The 21,134-nt window shown below is 39.8% G+C and overlaps 2 protein-coding genes across 6 annotated transcripts in view; both read left to right on the top strand.

The window, feature by feature from the left end:
• The first annotated feature begins 164 nt into the window (after window positions 1-164).
• daglb (diacylglycerol lipase, beta) lies at window positions 165-10,012 on the top strand. The gene is made up of 15 exons (XM_008437775.3): window positions 165-872; window positions 951-1,102; window positions 2,057-2,231; window positions 2,443-2,710; window positions 2,853-2,975; window positions 3,655-3,782; window positions 3,872-3,998; window positions 4,079-4,162; window positions 4,725-4,802; window positions 4,889-4,969; window positions 5,534-5,661; window positions 5,808-5,876; window positions 6,454-6,526; window positions 6,617-6,870; window positions 8,966-10,012. The coding sequence occupies exons 1-15, from the start codon at window positions 778-780 to the stop codon at window positions 9,156-9,158; spliced, it is 2,028 nt and encodes a 675-aa protein (XP_008435997.2). The 5' UTR covers window positions 165-777; the 3' UTR covers window positions 9,159-10,012.
• A 714-nt stretch (window positions 10,013-10,726) lies between these two features.
• spag9b (sperm associated antigen 9b) overlaps window positions 10,727-21,134 on the top strand; it is a 41,114-nt gene continuing 30,706 nt past the window's right edge. Inside the window, exon 1 of one of the 5 annotated variants that reach the window (XM_081600348.1) lies at window positions 10,727-11,537. In XM_081600348.1, coding sequence (XP_081456474.1) covers window positions 11,238-11,537 — 300 coding nt within the window. In that variant the 5' untranslated portion in view covers window positions 10,727-11,237. The remainder of the gene's footprint in view (window positions 11,538-21,134) is intronic. The other 4 variants (XM_081600349.1, XM_081600347.1, XM_081600346.1 and 1 more) reach the window with 4 other exon arrangements.

Raw genomic sequence — 21,134 nt, 5'->3', positions numbered from 1 at the left:
ACCCTCACATTGACTTTACTGATGATTTGAAAAAATAAATTTATATTTGCTACAAAAATGTCTGTTATCTTCACAAAAGCCACATATCATTTAGAAGTGGGCTCCCGCCTCCCCATACCTATGCGATGATTGAAATGCTGTTCAAACCACGCCTAGCCGGCGAACACAGCATAGCGGGTGACAAATGGGGCGGACCCAGTAAGTGGCCAAGGGAAGGAAAACAAAACAGAAGATTTGCGCATTTTATATGAATATAAATACATTTCGTAACATATACATAGCTGTACAGTATTTTTGAGCATTATTCTGGTATAACTAGCTAAGGAGTAACTTTGTTAGTTTCTAGCTTTTTTTCTGGAATACCGCTAAGGTATTTTTTTTAGCAAGGTAGCTCTAAGGTTAGCAGCTAAAAATGACCGCAGCTACACCCGTTTTAGACGGGTTGCTTTTGCTGGCTCCAGCTACGCGTTGAAGCGTTGTGTTATCCGGAGTAAAACCACACATATCAGTTGTTACAGCCTTCTCTTTTTTGCGCTAGCTCTGAACTCTGGTGAGAGTTTTCAGCGTTAGCTAGCGGCTAACCCATGTGAGGAATGAAGTGGGAATTTTGCAATCGAGGAAGTCTGATGTGACGGCAAAGGGGCGAAGATTAGATCATTGCCAGGGCAGATGAAGTCATGCCTGACGTGCCTGTCCTGGTATAACAGCGGTTAGCAGGTTCGGTTAGCAGTTAGCAGCAGCAGTATTAGTAGTGAGGGATTTCAGCTTGTTTACAAAATGCCTGGAATGGTGGCGTTCGGGAGGCGCTGGGGGATCGCCAGCGATGATCTTGTCTTCCCCGGCTCTTTCGAGCTGCTACTCCGTGTGCTCTGGTATGTTGCTGCACCTCATTTTCCGTGTCTCACACATAGTTTACAAGAGTTCTGATGTTCGATGCTGTTCCTCCTCAGGTGGATTGGCACCTTGATCTTGTTCACCTATCATAAGGGTCACTTTGATTGTAACGGGGGAGGAGTTCTGCATACCTACCTGGTTGGACTCTTGGTCGTGCTGGGGCTGATCATCCTGTCACTGTGGGCCATTGTCTACGTCAGTGCCCAAGGTAGGTAAACGAAAGAACACCTGGACGATAAATTGTCGCAGAAGTTATTGCGATAAACGGTAGCGTCGTTTATCGCCATACGTGGCGTTAATTTTATCGCCATTTTCAAGTAATTTAATGGTAATGGCATAATACAGACAGAAGACATTCTCAAAGATGAACAAACTTCAAAGTATAATGAGTATTGAAGACTGACAGTGGAAGACATTTTAATATCCAAAACAAACAAACGAAACCACAGAACAAATCAAATGAGTTATCAATCAATCGATAAAGTTTATTTGCACGGCACGTTTCAGCAACAAGGCAGTTCAAAGTACTTTGCATCATAAAAACACAAAAATTCAAAGTCATAGAACACACAGTCAACATTTGTAGCCAACAATTATAAAGTCCCTGTAAACAAAATTGTCCTTCAAAAAAAAAAAACCGGCTGTTTGAGAAGAAAGCACCAGACTCCAGACTTTTGCCACTCAGTTTTTGGCAGAAAGAGAGAAAAGAGAAAAGAACATAAATCACGCAAATGGAAATTATTGAGTTTGTTTTAACTTACAATGTGATTAAGTGACTTATTCTGACAGGCCTATTTATGGTAGATGCTGTTGGTTCATATGTTTCTAGGCTACAAATGTTGGGAGTCATTTGGTGCATCCAGATCTTCATCTCTACAATCTTGTCATTATGATTTATATCGTCAAGCATCAACTTAAGGTCGCGCTGCAACGGTCGTATTGCATAATCATGTAATGCAGGAAGGAAGCGGCGAACATTTTGTCCTCATCTGTGATGAAACGCTGGCAATTTTGAAAAGATTTTGTAATAATTATAACATCCGCCTTGCACTGCAGCTAATGAAACATCCACCAGTCAACGCTGCTGTAATCATGTGTCATGAATGCCTTGTTCAAGATGTCTGTTATGGATATTGGTAATACCTGTGCATTATTCCCTCAGGCACTATTACCAACCCTGGCAAGCGGCGATCCATGCCGGCCCTGGTGTACCTGCGAGCGTTGCTCTACATCCCAGAGTTCGTGTGGGCCTGCCTGGGAGCCGTCTGGGTGTCCGATGACAGCCGAGGTTGTGACCCAGCCACTGTGGGTGCGATCATCAGTGCTGTTATTACCAGGTGGGAGCCCTTGCATGTCGTTTGTGTATTTTTTATTTTTTTATATACTAGTCAGAAATTTGGCGTCGGATGGAATGAGATGTGACGATGTACTTTGTCCTCCCATTTCGTATTTCAATACCGTTTACCAGCCCATCCCTATCAGAGACGTACTTTTAAACAAAGATGTAGTTTAAATACATTTTTTGGTGCGTTTTTTTTTCGCCCCCAGCTGGATCATCCTGCTGTTCACGGGGCTGGGTGTGGTTTTCGTCTTCGATCCAATGGGCAGCCCTCGCCTTCACCCGGGCCCCGTCGAGCCGCTTGGGGTGCGGGACATGGAGAGCAGCGGGGGCACGCAGTTCCTGTCCACGGCTCGCACTCTGGCCACCAAGGTGTGGGAGTGCCGGCTGCGGCTGCTGTGCTGCTGCCTGCCGCAGGACGAGAGCCACCGGGCAGCTTTCTCCAGCATCTCGCAGCTCTTCAGCGACTTCTTCTCCGTAAGAGACGGGTTCAATCAACCAAATATACACACAGACACACACACACACATATATATATATATATATATATATATATATATATATATATCTCACCAGGATTGCAGTGTGAGATTTTGTCTTGTGTGGAATGATGATACAGGACACAGACCTGGTGCCCAGTGACATCGCAGCTGGTTTGGCTCTGCTGCACCAGGAGCAGGACAAGATGGAGCGCAGCAGAGACCCAGAAGACATCGTCACCCACAGCCCCTCCTCCCCTATCGTAAGTAACACGGTCACAGTAAAACTCGGACTAGATGCCAGTAGGTCTGAAACGATTAATCACCTTAATAATGATGAATTGATTATTTAAATATCTGTCAACTAATGTAGTAATAGATTATTTAGATTAATCAATTATTGAAAGAATCAACTAATTTAGTAATCAATTATTTAGATTAATTGTGATTAATTGCTTATCAAAAATTGTCAACTGATTTTGTAGTCAATTAAATGGATTAATTGATTATTCAAGTAATCAACAATTAATTAAGTCATTAATTAATCGTGATTAATTGATTATTGAAACAATTGACAACTAATTTAATAACGGATTAATTGGAATTAATCAATTACTGAAAGAAACCTCAATTAATTTAGTTATTGATTAATTGAGATTAACCAAGTATTAAAAGAATAGTAAACTTAATTTAGTAATTGATTAATCAGACTAATCGCGATTAATAGATTGTTGAAATAATCGTCAAGAAATGTAGTTATCGTAGTAGTAGTAATCGTTAACTGGAGTGTACAGACTCTAAAAAGGTCAGTTGGTGAAAATTGATTAAGCTTCAGTTCAACCGATAGATTAATCTGTTTTTTTATATTGATCGTCAGTTGCAGCCATGAATACGACTTCCTATTCGTGCTTTTTAAAGTTGATCACCTCTTCCTGTTCTAAGGACCAGGATCTGCAGACGGAGCTGGAGAATGCGGCTCACTACATGCAGTTCGCGGCGGCGGCTTACGGCTGGCCTTTGTACGTCTACTCCAACCCCTTTACTGCTCCCTGCAAGCTCAGCGGAGACTGGTGAGACGCTCTTTGAACATCAGGGCCGGTGTCGGGTTGGCCCCGCCTCGATCCGACCCCAAATACTAACGTGCGTCTGCGCACTGCAGCTGCAGAACCCGCGCCGCGGAGTACGACATCGTAGGAGGGGACCACCTGGGCTGCCACTTCTCCTCCATCCTGCAAACCACCGGACTGCAGTACAGAGACTTTATATACGTCAGCTTCCACAACCAGGTTACAGTTCTGTTTATTTACAGAACGACATTCCTGACCAGTCGCGTTAAAGTTCTGAACAAACCCGATGTGCCCCACAGATCTACGAGATCCCGTTTTTTGTGGCGTTGGATCACAAGTGGGAAGTAGTACTCGTAGCGGTCAGAGGAACGCTGTCACTAAAGGTGAGTTAAATCGGACATCGTGAAAGATTTTCCGACTCATATCAGGGTTGTTGTTTTTTTTTTTTACACTTTCACACATTACGTTATGTATTTTAGTGCAACGTTATATGATAGACCAACTTCAATGTTATCGTTTATCGCAATAACTTCTGGGACAATTTATCGTCCAACAAAACTTGTTACAGTGAAAGGCCGAGTCAGTTGTTTATATTCATCTGAGCTGTTTTGGCGAGGAAAGAGGTCAAATATTCCATCCTCGGTTTCAGAATCACTTCCTTGTTTTTCTGAAAGACGGACTGCCGCCCACCGAAACATCTCTCTGAAATATTAACACTCGCTAGAATCACAAAGAGGAAAAAAGCCGAAAACGGGAAGTGAGACTCGTTTGTATCCTGACGTGTAATCTGCGTGTGCCTATAATTAGATTGTGTTTATGTGAAAGGTGTTTGTGGTGATGCAGAAGGTTAAATCTTGTTTTGACTTTGGTCGTCCACAAAAAAAATTAAGCACTAAAAGAAAAACAATATATACTTTTATGTTTCATGTTTGTTTTTCCTTGCAGGATGTTCTGACAGACCTGTCTGCTGAATGTGAGAACCTGCCAGTCGAAGGCGTGTCTGGCCCTTGCTACTCTCACAAGGTGAGGCACATTCCAACCGAACCTTTAGCTTAATCACAACTAGTCTTTTCTAAAAACTAATAATAACGTAAACATATCTGCTGCAGGGCATGTACCAGGCGGCGGGCTACATCTACAAGAAGCTCGTCAACGATGGCATCCTGAACCAGGCCTTCTCCGTCGCCCCGGTAACGAGTAAAACAAAAACATGACTTTCTGTCCCGACTTTCCAAATATGTTCAGTAGAGTGTATGACCGGTGGTGATGTGGGGCAGTTTATCTTCCAAAAGCCTTGGAAACATGAAAAAAATATGAGGAGACTTTGAGTTATATTGGGACTGTATCTGAAAACGGGTCGTCATGGCTACTTTTTTGCAGTATAATGATCCAAAATGGCCGAATCAGCTGGGGGGAATAAATAAGATTTTTTTCATAGGCGTCTCAGTAAAAACTTAAATATATGTATTTTAACATGAACCACAGTCCATATGTTCCCATTCTTATAGCTGTGCAGCCCGCAGCATCACAGGTCCTCCCACTTACTTAACAAAAGTGTTTTTCTACATTTTCATTGCTTGTTCTTATATATATATATAAAATACATATATTTTCCCTCTTTTTCCTAACTCATTTTTATAAGATTGTGCTACTGCCGTGAAAGGTGAATTTATACTAAGGGCAAAAAAATTGAGTATCTGTCAAACTGGACGGATTTGTGTAAACGGTGTGTTTGTGTGTCGCTGTAATGGTAGGAGTATAAACTGGTGGTCACTGGTCACAGTCTGGGGGCCGGCACAGCTGCCCTGCTGGCCATCCTGCTGCGCACTTCCTTCCCCACCCTGAAGTGTTACTCATTCTCACCACCAGGGGGCCTGCTGAGGTAACGCACGACTTCACAGTGTAATCTGTTTCCCCCTTTATTTTTCACTTTCTTTTAAGTTTTGGGGGGAAAAAAACTTTGATTATTGTTCATATAGATGTTCTTATTCTTCTTCTTATAATATGCGTTTTATTTTCTGTGTTCAGTCAACCCTTAGCTGAATACTCCAAGGACTTTGTGGTGTCTGTGGTGTTGGGGAAGGATCTGGTTCCCAGGTAAGAAATGCCTGTTGCCATGGCTCTTACAGGTGCTTGAAATCCTTGACGATGCTTGAATTTCATTTAGGTGTTTTCAAGGCTTGGCTTCTGCATAAAGTCCTGGAAAGTGCTTGATATTCAAAGTGCACAGTTTTGTTATAAAGTGCAATCTGGCGTTTGATTAAAAACTTAAATTTGGAAAACGGGATTTACATACCCTTAGTAAAATAACAAATTTTTTCCCCCCTCACTCTGAAGTTAAATCTAGTTTTAGGTTATTTGGAATTACTAAAATTATTTCTACTCACTAAATGCCAGAAAACTTGGCAAGAACTTGTCCCTACAGAATACTAGCACAAAACATGGTCAAAAACTGTAATAAATGATATATAAGAGTGAATTGAAACTGCCTTTATTTGTTCGTTTGTATTTTTCTTAATCTCCAAAGTGTGGAAAAGTTTGAAAACTTACTTTGAGAATGCTTCTGAAGTGCTCTTAAACTTTGCTGTGGGAAACGTGGACAAACCTTGTATTGTCTGCTGTTGTGTTCTGCTGGACTTCATGTCGAAAACCAAAAGCTATTCTTGATTCACAGACTGAGCATCCCCAACATGGAAGACCTGAAGAGACGGATACTGAAAATAGTCACAAACTGCAATAAGCCCAAAGTGAGTCTGGACTCGGAGCGTTGCAGTCGCACGTTTCTGTGCCCCGAATTCAATCTGGCCGTGTCTGAAGTCGCTGTCTGTGTGTTGCAGTTCCGCATCCTGCTGCAGGGGTGTTGGTACGAGCTGTTCGGAGGGGACCCGGACGATTTCCCCACCGAGATGGACAGCAGGAGGGAGGAGCAGCTCAGCCAGCCGCTGCTGGGCGAGGAGTCGCTGGTGATCCGCCACTCGTCGTCCTATCAGAGCCTGGCATCGGACGACTCCCCCGCCCACCCGGCCGTGCAAATGCCGCTCTACCCGCCGGGGCGCATACTGTACATCACGGAGGACGGGCCATCGCGGAGGTCGGTTTCTGCATGCTGCGACTAACGATTATTTTAGTTTTTGATTAATCGCTTACTCAGACGATTAATTGGGTTAAAAGAAATTGCCGCATTTTGCGGATTTTTCTTTGAAGCTTCTTTGTGCAACTTTAAAAACACATTGAAAGATGCAAAGAAACAATTCAGTTCCTTTATTAAGTAAGAATATAACAGTTTCAACAGCTTTCCTGTAGTGAACACTTGATCATTTGTAGCAAAGGATTCAGCTGCAGCTGTGAAAATCCGTTTAACATCAAATTGTTAAAAGCGCTGCTTGACTCGTCAGTAAATATTGTGTAGTAGTAGTTATTAAGAATTAGACGGCAAAAGATGCTTAAAAGGTTGGTTTTTTTTAGTAGTTTGACTATGCTTTAACTATGCTACCTGAGGAGTTGTGGGTATAAAACATTTACAGAGAAAATTTATTTTTTCTACCATAAATGCAAACTGTATATATTTTTTGTACAGTTTTGGCTTACTTACTGCTCTGACAATGTTGTTCTTTTAGCAAAGCGCCATTTTTTGAACCCACATATGGAAATTAACAATTAATTGAGTACTAAATTAGTTGACCATTATTTCAGTAATCAATTAATCGCGATTAATCAGATGTGTCATTTCATCCCTAGTCTCCATTATGGTATTTAGCAGCACTCTGTGTCAATCTGTCAGAGAAGGCCAATAAAAGACACAGGTTGTGGTGTTGATGAGACAGAATGTAAAAAAAAAAAAAAGAAAAGCCCAGTGGGTTTGAATGCTTATTATTTTGATATGTGATATAATACATTGCTAAATGCTCAAGTCATGGCACCAAAAATTGTAATTAATCTTAAACTACAGTAGTTCTACTGTTTATATTTTGATACACTCACATACCAGGATTTACTGTACACATCAGCTGACACCTCAAATGACATCATTTCCTTCTCAGCTGACACCTTTCTTCCATCTTTTCTCTTGATGATATCTGCTCCGGCTAATTTAATTTGAACTGCTTTCGATGCTTGAACTTAAGATAACACAAGCTAATGTGGCTGAAATGCACTGTGGTCTTCATTCACGAAGCATAACTCGAATTGTCAATAACCTCTGGCATTGCATCTCAATTCTGGTTAGTGAATTAGTTCAAAAAGTAATTACTCCCTCTGGTTGTGCAAATATGCACAGTTTTACGACCAGTTAACAATTATGATGTACTTTGTTTTGGTCTAACTCATAAAACTTTCCCACAAAATACATGAAAGTTTTTTTTTTTTTTTATGAAACATAACCAAATGTGATAATGGTGGGAATGCTTCAACAAGGCACAGCATGGTTTTATCACAGAGAAAATTTTAATTCTGTAAAGTTTGACAGTGCTATTTTTTAAGCTAGAATATTGTTTATATTCCTCTAAAACCTTTATCTCTTTTTGTCTTTTTACTAAAACAATTTATTAAAAAAATAGTCAGAATAACACGGCTGCTTCGGTTTACATCAGGGTGCTTCGCATCGTTAAAAAGTTGCAAATTCATCTATCTAAAATTAAGACCTTAAAATGTCTTAAATTCATATAAAACATACGTTAATCAAATATCTTAAATTTTGCCTTGGACTACCGTACTTAATTTTCTCGCAGGATTTTCTGTCAGGCAAAAGTTTGAGACGCCTCCTTTGCGTTCAGAGGCTAACGGTAACTAACTGCTAATATTCCCTTCCAAGCTAGCTACCTTTTTTACGTCTATCGTGGGTAAGTGCAAACTTATCGCCACGTGGCTGGACGAAGTTCGTACATTTTCGTGGAGATAAAGGACTTACATTCCACTCATAGTTGTCCTAAAAAGATTTACATTTTATTTGGTGAAACCCACAGATGCCCCGTATATTGAATGCTCCGCTTTGTCCAAATGTTTGCTTATCAAAGACCCAGTTTGTCTTTTGCTTCTTTGTTGTCTCCAGAGGAGCTTCCAGCCTCGGATGATTAGAGATGCTGACAGTCATATGAACACTTCTTGTTCCTGCGTCACAGCACAACTTAAAAAAAAAAAAGAGAGAGAAAAAAAAAGCTCTAGCTCTTCTATTGTTTTTGTTTCCACAGATCCTGCTTCTCCCAGGTTCGGTACCGTGCCGACTGGTCCAGCGAAACGGCGTTCCGGAGCATCTTGATCAGCCCCAGGATGCTGGTGGATCACATGCCCGACGGCGTGCTCCGAGCCCTGAACAGCCTGTGCAGCGACGGCCCCTTCCTCTGCCCGTCATCGCTAAGCAACAACCCGCACATTTCTATGTGAGGTGCACTTAAAAAATAAATAAATAAATAAAAAATATATATATATATATATATATATATATATATAAAGGGGTGGGGGGTCACCCTCTTCACGTCCGCCTCCAAGACTTTTACTCGCGTGTTTACATCCGATCCAGGTTCCCACTACTTCCCAACCTGCGATCCACTACTTAATCTTTTGGTCAAGTTCCTGTTTTATTAAGCTTCTAAATTGTTCAATCATTGGATTGTGATTTTGTTGGGAGATTTGAATCTGCGGAGCTTTGCCTGATTTGTAAAAAGGAAAACCCATAGAAGCACAGAGTCATGCACTTTTTTAATTATTTAATGCAAGAATTGTTCTTTTTTTTTTTTCTTTTTTTTTGAAGTTGCTCCATGAGCGACTCTATATCATATTTGAATGTTGTGTATACAATGTGACAGTGGCATTTCAACTGTAATGTCAGTGTTTTTGGTTGTGTGTCGTTTGAATGGCTAAGATGAAGATTAACTTGTTGCCAAGGGCGACTTTGGATCTTTCAGATTGGATTGTGCAGTGAAAAAAAATGAGGGTATTCATATTGTTGTTTGTGAACTGTAGATGGGAAAGTTTAATGTTTTAAACATCAGGGTGAACAGTGCCTAAGCATTATAAAAAAAATTAAACCCAAACACACTAAGTAAAGTTCAGTACTGCAGTTGGGTTAAACTCAAAAATGACTGAAAGTAAAAAGTTGAAAGATTGTGCTCTTTTTTTGTGGAATTTACCTGCTTGCTATGGATGTTATCATTCTTTTTCAAGAAAAAATTTCATACGCTCTTAGGAATGCATTTGAAAACTGAAAGCAAATAAAAGCATTTGTGAATTACACACACCTTTGCTTGTTTTCGGTCTGAATTCTTGAAGTCTTGAAAGAAAAAAAAATTAAATGTATAGAGGCTGCACAGTGCTAAGTAGGGGTGAATGCAAATATACTTTATACTTATTCAGATTTTATTTTTTTTATTTAAAAAATATAAAGTATAATTTTAACGTGTCATATATATATATATATATATATATATATATATATACACTGCTCAAAAAATAAACGGAACACTTAAGTGTTCCCTTTATTTTTTTGAGCAGTATATATATAAGGGAACACTTAAGTGTTTAAGTGTTCCCTTTCTTTTTTTGTGCAGTGTATATAAATAAAGAAAAGCTCATGAGGTTTAATACTCTTGCAGCTCACTGTAATTATTTAGGGAGGCTAATTTCGACATTTTTCCGGAATAAAAAAATAACCCACCCTGTGCACTTCAGCACGTGACGTCATGACAGAGTTCAGTCACCAACATATATGTTCAAGAGATGCTGGGAAATCCCTCATTCAAAACAAAGACGATGTAAACAGCAGTGCTCGAAAGTTATGCAGTTAAAAATACACCCATTCTGAACTAAATAGCATAGTTGTACAGCAACTTAAATTTTATGTAAAAATCGGCAGATTATATTCAAAAGAAGATTGAGATGAAGCTTAATTTTCCGGATTTTTGAAAAGTTCTTGAACTTTATCCCACGGCTTTGATTTGTTTTTTTTTTACGTACTTTTCTCTCCGCCTTCCAAACGTCACTTCAGCATCACCAGGCTATATATGAACATTAAAATAGAAAATGATTTTAGTTGTATCCGTGACGGTTGGATTAGTTAGTTTAGTATTTTGTGCGCTTTTTCTGCTTTGTTGATAGTTTGGCTCTGTGGATTCCCACATATCCCGACAGCACGTGAACGCCGCAGCAGGGAGCTCATCTGTTGGACAGGGAAACTAATCAGGAGCCAAGTAAAGACTTTTCAACACTGCGAGCTAATAGGTTAGCACGGCTCCTAAGTCAGCCGTCACTACGAAAACGGGGTAGGGACTTTGTTTGTGACCGACAACATCTCCTCTAGGCAGGAAACAACTTTGGAGCCATGTTATAGTGGGGGCAGAAAACACTTGTATCGCTGCGCTTAAACTATAAAAGCGAGCTGCCTCCGGTCAGCAAGCTTGTGGCTAGCTCCATAACGTTAGCTGGGAAAGAAGTGGAGGCTTAAAAAAAAAAAAAAAAACAATAAACATGGAGCTGGACGACGTAGTCCTCTACCAGGACGACTCGGGCGACTCGGACGTGATGTCCGAGCGGGTCGCCGGTCTGGCCAGCTCCATATACCGAGAGTTCGAGCGGCTCATCGAGAAGTACGACGAGGACGTGGTGAAGGACCTGATGCCGCTGGTCGTCGGGCTGCTGGAGAACCTGGACTCGGTGTTCGCCGCCAACAAGGAGCACGTCGTGGAGCTGGAGCTGCTGAAGGAGGACAACGAGCAACTTGTCACTCAGTACGAGCGGGAGAAAGCGCTGAGAAAACACGCAGAGGAGGTGGGTTTGCACCGCGACGCCGCCAAACTAATTTGCCACCGGGATTATAGATTAAAAGGCTGCGATTATGTACTTTAGCGTGGAAAGATTAATGCCTTCCTCTGGCGTTTTATTTATTTTTTTCTCCACATAAAATCGCATTGTGATTGTTTTAACTGTTTGTGAACCATTGTTTAACTTGCACACACACGAAAGTACAAAGCTGAAGTGGAATTAGGCGTAAAGTAAAGTTTAATTAAGTCGGTGGTACTGTCTGACAATCTGGAGCGGAATGAAGCAAACAGAAACATTTGACTCTTAATTGGATAGTCTTGTTTACACCATTACAGCTCAGCAGGTTGAAAGTTTCCTCAATGGCAGGTGTGAGTAAAACGATGCTACTTTAAACTGTCGCAAATCGGAAATGAGTGAATCTCACTACGTTTGATGCCAACTCGGCAACATAAAAATATAAAATAAACTTTCGAAGAGGGAAAATAAATACATCATTCTCTTGTGAATATTACATGCAGCTATTTCTTAAAAACTCATAGGTTGCTAACACCATCCTGTTTTATTACTGTTATATTAGACCTTCACAACATATCAGATCATATAGGTGTGTGTCCTGTGGTGTTATGGTAGTTCATTACTGTCAATAAAGAGCAATAGCGGCACAACAAACCAAACCAAAAGAACTCCCACATGAAGTCACAGATTTCCTGCTGTTGCTACAGCAAAGTCCAGAATGTGGTTTAAGAAGTCAAAGGAAAACAGCCGTAATCTCAGATTATAGCGGCTATGGGTTTGGAGAGCAGGACTTGCTCTGTTGGACAAAGCAGAGAAATGGAGCTGTAATTCATTCCTTCTTGATTACAAAAATAACGTAACACTTTTCAGCTTACTCAAATAGCTAGTTTTCTACCTCTTGGTAGCAACTTCCTCACGGAAGAGTGTTGTTATCACGACCTGCTAAAAAGATCAGATGTTGAGTGTAAAAACCATCTGATCTGATCACACGATTAGACGTCTTGTTGTACCAACTGGTGTAATTTTAGTTTCTGCTGCCTTTCACTCTAAAGTGAAAGTCGCACTTTCACTTTGCGATCATGAAGCAAAATTTGAGATATCAGACACTGACAATTTGTTTTTGTTCCTCCTGGACATCCAGGATCCTGATTTGGCCCAAACGAAGATGAGTTTGACACCCTCTGTTACACATGGATTAATGCTCTGACAGATTTAAAAGTGATGCAGCACTGTTTTGTTGACATGTTCCACAAATAAAGACATCTGACGGCCAGAATTCCATACCAATTCATTGTATGTCATCTGGTTGACCAGCGGTCAGAATTTAGCACGTGTCATCGGGGAAAGAAGCACAGATGACATGGTGAACTGAAATTAGCTTCCTGAAACTGTAGCAGACGCTTGTGTGTCTCTGAGCGTCCTGTGGACTCGCCTGTGGCCGTTTGACAGACACGAGGCCGTATTGTCACACGTTTCACTGCTCAGGCAGCCGCCGGCATGCCTCTGTGGGCGTCGGCTGAGAACGCTAAAACCAGGTGGATGACTAACATTTAGAGTTACTGCGATTTTCTTTTCAAATGTATTGACCCTCTGCTGCCGTCCTGTGAACCAAACAAGCGCTTTCAGACAGCGATAAGAGTCGTAGTTTGGTCTACAACGGAGTGGAATTGCTCGCCTTGGACCACGTCAGTCAGAACGTAAACCTCACCGGTTATTCAGAGAAGAGTCCACAAATCCGACTGGCTGTTTTTCAGCAAGGTGCGCTTCTACAGTGCATTGGACTGTCTATATTCAGGTTTTTTGATATTTGTTTTTACAAACAAATGTCTGAGCATTTAAATATTTCTGAAGAACTCTGTCCTATTTCAAGTAGTTGTATTGTGGTACAATATTATCAACGATTTTTGTCATTTTACAAAATCAAGCCAAATCTGCTTCTTTTTTAAGCTTCTTCTTTAACCACAAGGAACAACAGGTCGCATGGTTCCAACTCTATAAAAATCGTCCCGGCTTTAGTTTGGTAAACTTTGTAAAAGTGATTCACCCCAAAATTCCCATGGCAACTGATTCAGAGTTTTAAAATCTGAAACGCACAAGCGGTTCATTTCCACCTGAACTCGTTTGGACTGCTTGACTACCTGTTGGCCGCGGCTCAGCAGGTTTAAGGGTTTCCACGACATCAAGTTACTAATTGACAGATGCTCAGCTGCTCCTCCATGTTATCCACACACTGACTTTGTAATGATGATACAGGGTGATATAATTGTCGGAGAGATCGGGTTGCAAGACATCTATCTGCAGCATCAAGCGGCAATCTTTCTAAAGTTTTTGAGCTGCAGCTAACGATTATTTTAGCAATCGATTTTCCTGACGATTAATCGATTATTTGAATTTAAAAAAAAGAAAAAAAGGGGCCGATTCTTTAGATTGTTCATTTAATCACTTAGGCTTATTTTATGCAAAATTAGAAATACATTAAAAATGAAAATAATTCAATTCTCTTTTTAAATGATAATAAAAAACAATTTTATTGCCTAAAAGGTTTTCCTTTCATTTTTGCCAACCAGGTGACGCTAACACTATGCCACTTGAGGGATTCTAGGACATTTTTACAGACAAAGGTTTTAAAATATTTACCTTAAATTCATAATGTAAATATTTTTTTGTACAATTTTGACATAGTTACTAAACATGTTGTTCTTCTAGAAAATGTCTTTTTTTTAGCTGAACGATTAATTGATTACTAAATTGATGATTTAAGCTATTGATTAATCACTATTAATGTGATAATCCGATTATCTCATAACCTCAAACCAAAATATCCACAATATCGCAGTATTCAAATAAACATTTTAAAATTGGACAGCATTATTTGTTTGTTTTTGAAATTCAAAAAAATTTTTCTAACGTTGCTGAAAGATGGAAAATCTTAATTGTTGCAACTATAATGTGTCCATTTTGGATTTTTGGAAAAAAATCAGTCAACTGAAAATATTTCAGCTTTTTATTTGTTCAGTTGAAATGAAAGTGTTAACAGAATGCGACCCCTTCAGCCAGTCAACTGAACAGAGCGAGAGGTGGAGCAGGTGGAGCACGACTCTTCGATATTTACAGCCGGGAAAAACCCAGCACCGTCTGTGGCATGACATTGTGAAGAATTCGCTCTGTAGAAACTATGATGGAAAGTTTGTTTTGTTTAGTTGTCAAACCACAGATGTTGCAAACCGTGACACATCTTGATCCTGGAAACCGACCCTGTGTCGTCTTTGAAGAATGAAGTTGATTGCTCGCGTGCAGCAGAGACAGCAGCGTGATCGTCATGTTTACATGTAACTGATAATAACAGTGAAAGAAATGGCTGTAAAAACGACATATGCAGGAAAGCATCCAAAATAAAAAGTGCTAAAATACCAATGGTTTTAACATGAAATGCCTCGAGTACATAAAAAAAGCATGACCAATGCATTCTGTTGCATTAACTTGGGCCGGTTACTGATAGGTTTTTAAAACGGTTTAAATCTCATGAAACATCTTGTTGACTCAGCTTTTTGGAGCTATTTCCAGCCACAAAAAATAAACAATCATAATGCTGAAACTGAAGGAGCGCTTTTGTAAAAGCTAACATTGGCTAGTTATCAGTGACTCGTCTGTTAAGCAGCGGACTGCAGGCTAGCTACCTGTCTCTGCTAGCACTTGCAGTTGCGGCTCTTGCACCACTTGAGTTTTAACTCGCCAAAAATGAAACTACGTATAAAAATATCCCTAGAATGTAATGATTTATTGACTCAAGCATCTTTTCATTAGAAAGTATTTCTTTAAGGTTTTGTTTCTATTTAAAAAGCACTAAAACTCAGATGCTAGCTTGTAGTAAACCTTTAATAGTCATCTAATCTGGACTTCATTTTATTTGAACTCAATCAAGTGAAAAAGACGATGACTTTCTTCTCCTAACCGATCTGTGTTTAAGCTTAAACCATTAACTTTTTAAAAAAAATATTATTTGACAAGAGTTTACACAACCAGAGCTTTATGAATGTTCAAGTGTAGTTTTCTTTGTTGTTTTTCGCAGTAACAGTTGGTTGTTGAGTACCAAGCGCGACACGCCAACACAGCCGTTTCTTCATAACGTATTTCATGCTGTAACATGTTGGTGCAGCTTTTAGACAGACCTGTACATGTGGGAGTTTTCCATCAGTGTGGAAATGTTTTCCTCTCAGGTTGCCGTGTGAAATCCATTGCCTTTAATTAAAGTAGTCCTGTTAGTTATCATGCCGATTGGAGGTTAAGATGAAAGGAGAGCATAAATAGGATAATTTTGGTTTATAAACATCAATTGCTTTCTTCTGCTTGATTATTCAAAGCTCAAAAGAATGAAAACGCCATCTTTTCCTTTAAGACGTTTATTTTTTCTTGTCTCCTGAATTCAAGGCAGCAGCTTAAATAAAAAGCCAACACGTATTTGTAGAAAGTACATTTTGTACACCCTTTGTGCTCAATATAACTTGAGTTCACTGAAACGGAGAATGTTTCTTTCAGTAACAACTTCTACACTCTTTCCATCCAAGTGCATGCAAACACTTTGGAGTAACATCTTCCACCTCTTGTGCTGAAACTTTGAGTCTGTTTCTTTCAGTAACAACTTCCATACCGAAGACCGTGTCTTGTACAAACTGTTAGCATTAGCGAGTAGTGTGTTTGCTGACTGGAAAAGGATAGGATTTTTGAGTTTCTGACTGGCTTGTGACCGCTCAGGACTGGTCAGGCTGAAAATTGTCTGATTCTGGACAGCGGTCAATTTCTCAGCTTGTCTGTAATCGTATATCGTCTCGCTGACGAATAAGATCTCATATTCTGGACGATCTGAATGCAGAAGATGAGTTGGAGACAATCGGGAACTTCATCTTTTACTTTAATTCAACAGCATAAAATGTTAGAATATGAAAGTTGACAAAGATTAGATCTACAGCACTAATTGTTCTTCATATTGAACTAAGGGTAGACTTGACAGTACAGTGACTCATTATTAAATATTGCATTAAAAGGGAATTAAGAGGGCAGGGCCGCTAGTCATCTTACCAACTTTAATTCTAATGGTACTGAAAATACTTTTTTATAGTTAATGTTTTTAAAATGAAATCATCCCAAGCCACCACCCACATAAAACCCATACGTAGTTGTTGTTTTTTTTTTTTAGCCGATGATGTTATTATGACTGTATATCATGGAAGAAGTTCCCATTTCATTTTACTTCCTCCTGAGCTTCACTTTCAGCGCTGGAGACAGAAATGGAGCGCTCACTAAACTTCTGCTTTGTTAAACCGCTGATCAGATCTCCACTCAGACTGCAGACTGAGAGGTTACAACCTAAATACTGCACTCAAATGTTTGATGCTTAGACACAAGGACCATGTATCAGGTTGCCAGCAGTTTGAGGATGTCTTCATGAGGCATGATTTTAGTTACCTTAACAAATAAAACATAGAAACACGTTTCATGCTTTTGTATTCAGCATCCCAGAATCAAGATGTTCGTAAAACGAGCTTTAACCGCATTAATCCGCTCGTCTAAAGTTTAAGCAGATTGCAGTGAATGGTTATCAATCAGATGACGTTACACGGAGAAGAATGTTGTCTTTAATGGGTCGGCATACGAGCCGACAAAAGACCTCAGGGAAGTTCTGTTTTTCCTTAAGAATTTCCTGCCGAGCCTTTTCCTCTCCTCCACTGAAACAAATTGGTAAGGAGACGTAGTCCTCTGGCGGGGAGCAGCAGCAGCGTTTAGCCAATAAACTGTTCGGTCGGCAGGATTAATCGGCTGCGGGGACGCTTTTCTCTGGCAGGGACAAAAAGCGTTGGTCAGAGTTGTCAATCAATTAGTAAAAGACTGGAGGCCCTTAGGGGCCTAATACGAGCTCAACGTAGCAGTAACTGAGGTTTAAATGCGCTGTATGTTTTTATGAAGGACAGATTGAACCAAATTAAAAATATTTATCTTGGTGTAGCACGCAACTTTACTCTGGCAGTTAGTTTCTGTGGCTATTTGGCAGAAATTTTAGTTCGACTTGATCAAAACAGATTAGCCAAAATCTCTGCTGTGACGACCTGAACTGAAACAGCATCTTAGCGTGTAGTACAGGTTGGACATACAGATTTACCACACTGCATGACTTGACCTGTAATATCACTGACAATTGCGTATGTGCAGTTTAACGAACAGCAAACGGTTAACGTAGAATGAATAAAACGTTAATGAGTTATTTTGTGATTATTTGACTCTATAGTCACTCTTTTGACCCTGATATTGTATATAGTGTCAGTTATATTGACACCCACTAATGCATCTGTCCAAGCTCTCTTTTTTCTGTGTTGTATGTAAAAACAAAAAAAAACAAAAACATTGAAGCTCAAAACTCCTGCATGCTTTCAGCTCGTCGCTTTAATTTAGGTAGCCAGTAAATATCAATTGAATATAATGTAATTCTCTAGTTTGAGAACCACAAGCAATCTCATCTTTTAGTTATTTGTTGGAAAATATTGCATTAGGATTATTGGATTATCACAACAGTTTCAGATGTTTGTTTTCGAAGTAATAAGGTTACGTTCTAGCTGCAACTCTGAAGAAAAAAAAAACAATTGGTTAAGTTTCATTATTTGTCTGAATGCTGAGAAAAATGGATATTGGATGTGACCGACTCACCGGTCATCCCCAACGCCGCTTGGTGCCGCAGCTTTAATTTACGTAAAAGGTTCTTATCAAAGCTGGATAGGTTCTGCGGCATACAGCTGATGGAGAAGTCTAAAATCACCCAATTTGACTGATGTTGGATTAAAAACTGTTATTTTTCATACAAGTTGAGTTCATATGTACTCGCTCATCTTGACAAGACAAGATTCAGCGGTTTTAGAAAAAATGAAGTTATATATTTGACTGATGCGATCTGGTTGAAGCAGTAGCTTCTTTCCCTTCTGTAACTCATCTGAAGATGTGGTGGCAGGGTTTCCCCCAGTGTATTATAAGCCTGGCGGGCCACCAGACTTTACTTATGCCCCCACCAGGCTTAGCATTGCTTATTTATTAAAGTCTTTTAAAAATGACTGTAGAGTCATTTTTTAAAGACTCTATAGTTGCTGTTCAGGAATTCATTGTCTAATCTTTCAATAACACATAATAATTAAGTGATAACTTTAAGTTTTCTGGGGGAAACCTTGTGTGGCTTTTATTTTTCTGTGACGGTGCGCCACCATCAATTACACGAAGAAGAAACCCTGCTACATGTTTTCCCCTCAGAATGCTGGACCACTTTCTAGCATCTCTCCCTTAGACCAGGTGGTGTTCACCTCTTTTGTTTCCATGTCTCATTTCTGCATCCTGCAGCAGTGAAACCAGTAAAGAGGCATGCAGCGTTGTCAGTTTATTGGTTCAGATGTCAGAGACCTCCCACTCCAAGCTACCACGAACGTCCCAGCAGCAATCTGCAGCCAAACTCACTGAAAAAGGAGCTGATTTCTCTCTCTGTCAATTGACTGCCGATACAGTGGAGCCCTGTCTGTGCGGGAGTGCACACACTTGTTCTGGAAGGGCGTGTGTGTGCGTGATTGCGTGCGTGCGTGTGTGTGTGAGTGTGTGGTGGCGCTGGGGGACAAAGAGAGCATTATACATGCAGTGTTGGGGGGAAGAGAGGATGCTAAAATGCTGGAACACTTATTCTCTGGAGCGCAGTCACACACACACACACACACACACACACACACACACACACACAGATATACACACACCAGCCCTTTTCTTGGGTCATATGAGGAGCAGCGTGGTCAGAGAGCAGCAAGTCAGAGCTGGCCTGATGAATGTGTTGATGCTGGGAGCGGGGCAATAATAAACCATATTTAATACTTATGGTGTCACTATTGTATTTATATTTTCCTTGTTAAGTCATTGGGGTTTCTTAAAGCTAAGACTGGACAATATGGCTTAAAGAAATATGATTTTTTTTTAAAATCTAATATTCAATTTCCAGTTTTAATTATCCCCCCCCTACTTTTTTCCTTAAAAAATACAAATAACAGAAAATATCTTAAAAGCTGGTTTTTATTTCAATCATTCCTTCTGTGGTTTGTCAAAGTCAGAATAAATATCTGTAAAACACTTTTGTCAGAAAGAGATGGTAGTTCTTGGGTAGGCTAACATCATTCTGAACTTTGGGGGGGGAAAAGTGAAAATGTTTTACTGATAAAAGTGTGGCATGCATTTATTTCCAGCCCCTTTCACTCCGATACCCCTAAATAAAATCTATACATATTTATTAGAATGGTCTAACCAAAGTCCACAGCTAAATCCAATTAAGAAGCTGTTGTTACAGATGCTCTCCATGCAGTCTGACTGAATTTGAGTGTCAGTGGAACTACGTTGACCTTAGTTGTTACAAAGTGACAAATTTTGATTTGCCGCATGTGAATACTTTTGCATAAGGCTTTATGTCTGTAGTTTACACTGTAACTGTCCCTGCAAAAACTCTTTTAGGCCAAAAGTCGAACTTTTCAAGACTTCAAACTCAAGTCACTCCACAGAAAACAGTTTGTTGCCCTTTGGCAGAGTCATGTTTTCTAGACGATTCCTAAAATAAGACAATTCACAAAGCACGTCCATGTGAAACCTCTGTGTGCGTCTGTGTGTGCGCGCGTGTGTGTTGGGCACATAAAGAAGGATCTGCTTTGTTATCTGATGCCCAGGTGATAACTGCTGACTCAGCTCACAGACTGCAGGGTTTCTTGTCCAGAGACCAGCCGCATCACAAGACTCCATTTACAGGCGAAGCTACAGACACCTGACTCAGCTTATCAGATGATCCATCAATGCAAACTCACCAAACAAGAGTCAGGCTTAACCCATATAACACCAGTTAAAAATGTAATTTCATCTCCTTTTTGCTCAGCATTTCTGGATGTCTAAAAACCGATGACTAATAATTGGCCACAAAAGCAACAATGACATTCTGTCAGTAAGTTCTCCTGCGAACAGAAAAGTTCAAAAGGTTCTCGACATTGTGGATTTGTGAACCTAAAATCAGTCATTTTGTAATGCTGTCATCAAAAAGAGAAAACCAGTCACTGTAAAAGGAAAACTGAGTTGTATGTGTCGTAACACATTAAAAATGATTTCACAATTCTGAAATTTGAATCTAATCTGAAGCGTAAAACACAATCGTTTAACAGGATTGCCGTAGAGCACATTTGGACGGAGCACATTCTTTTTCCACATTGCAAAAGTATTTAGTTTGGACGAGATCCACGTAAAAAATAAAGCTTTTTTTTTTCCCAATTAACCACACAACTGAACCCAAGGAGCGTCTTTCTCTGAAGGTTGTAACCTCTGTAAAATGCTATTATGGCTGTACAAGAAAGCAGCATTTCCAAATTAAGTTGATTTTTCTTTTTTTTAAATGGGTGCCAATAAATATGTTGTTACACTGTGTTATTATATATTTTTGCTTAGTGGAAAGAATTGTGTGCCTTTTAAGAAAATATTGCTGCTGTAAGAAAAATGGAATCAATAGTTTTTTTTAGAATTTGCTTCAAATTAGATTTAAGGGTG

This window comes from Poecilia reticulata, chromosome 19, assembly GCF_904066995.2.
Source record: "Poecilia reticulata chromosome 19, P_reticulata-male-v2, whole genome shotgun sequence".
In the NCBI taxonomy this organism is placed as follows: domain Eukaryota; kingdom Metazoa; phylum Chordata; class Actinopteri; order Cyprinodontiformes; family Poeciliidae; genus Poecilia; species Poecilia reticulata.
This window is presented reverse-complemented; position numbering and strand designations above follow the sequence as displayed.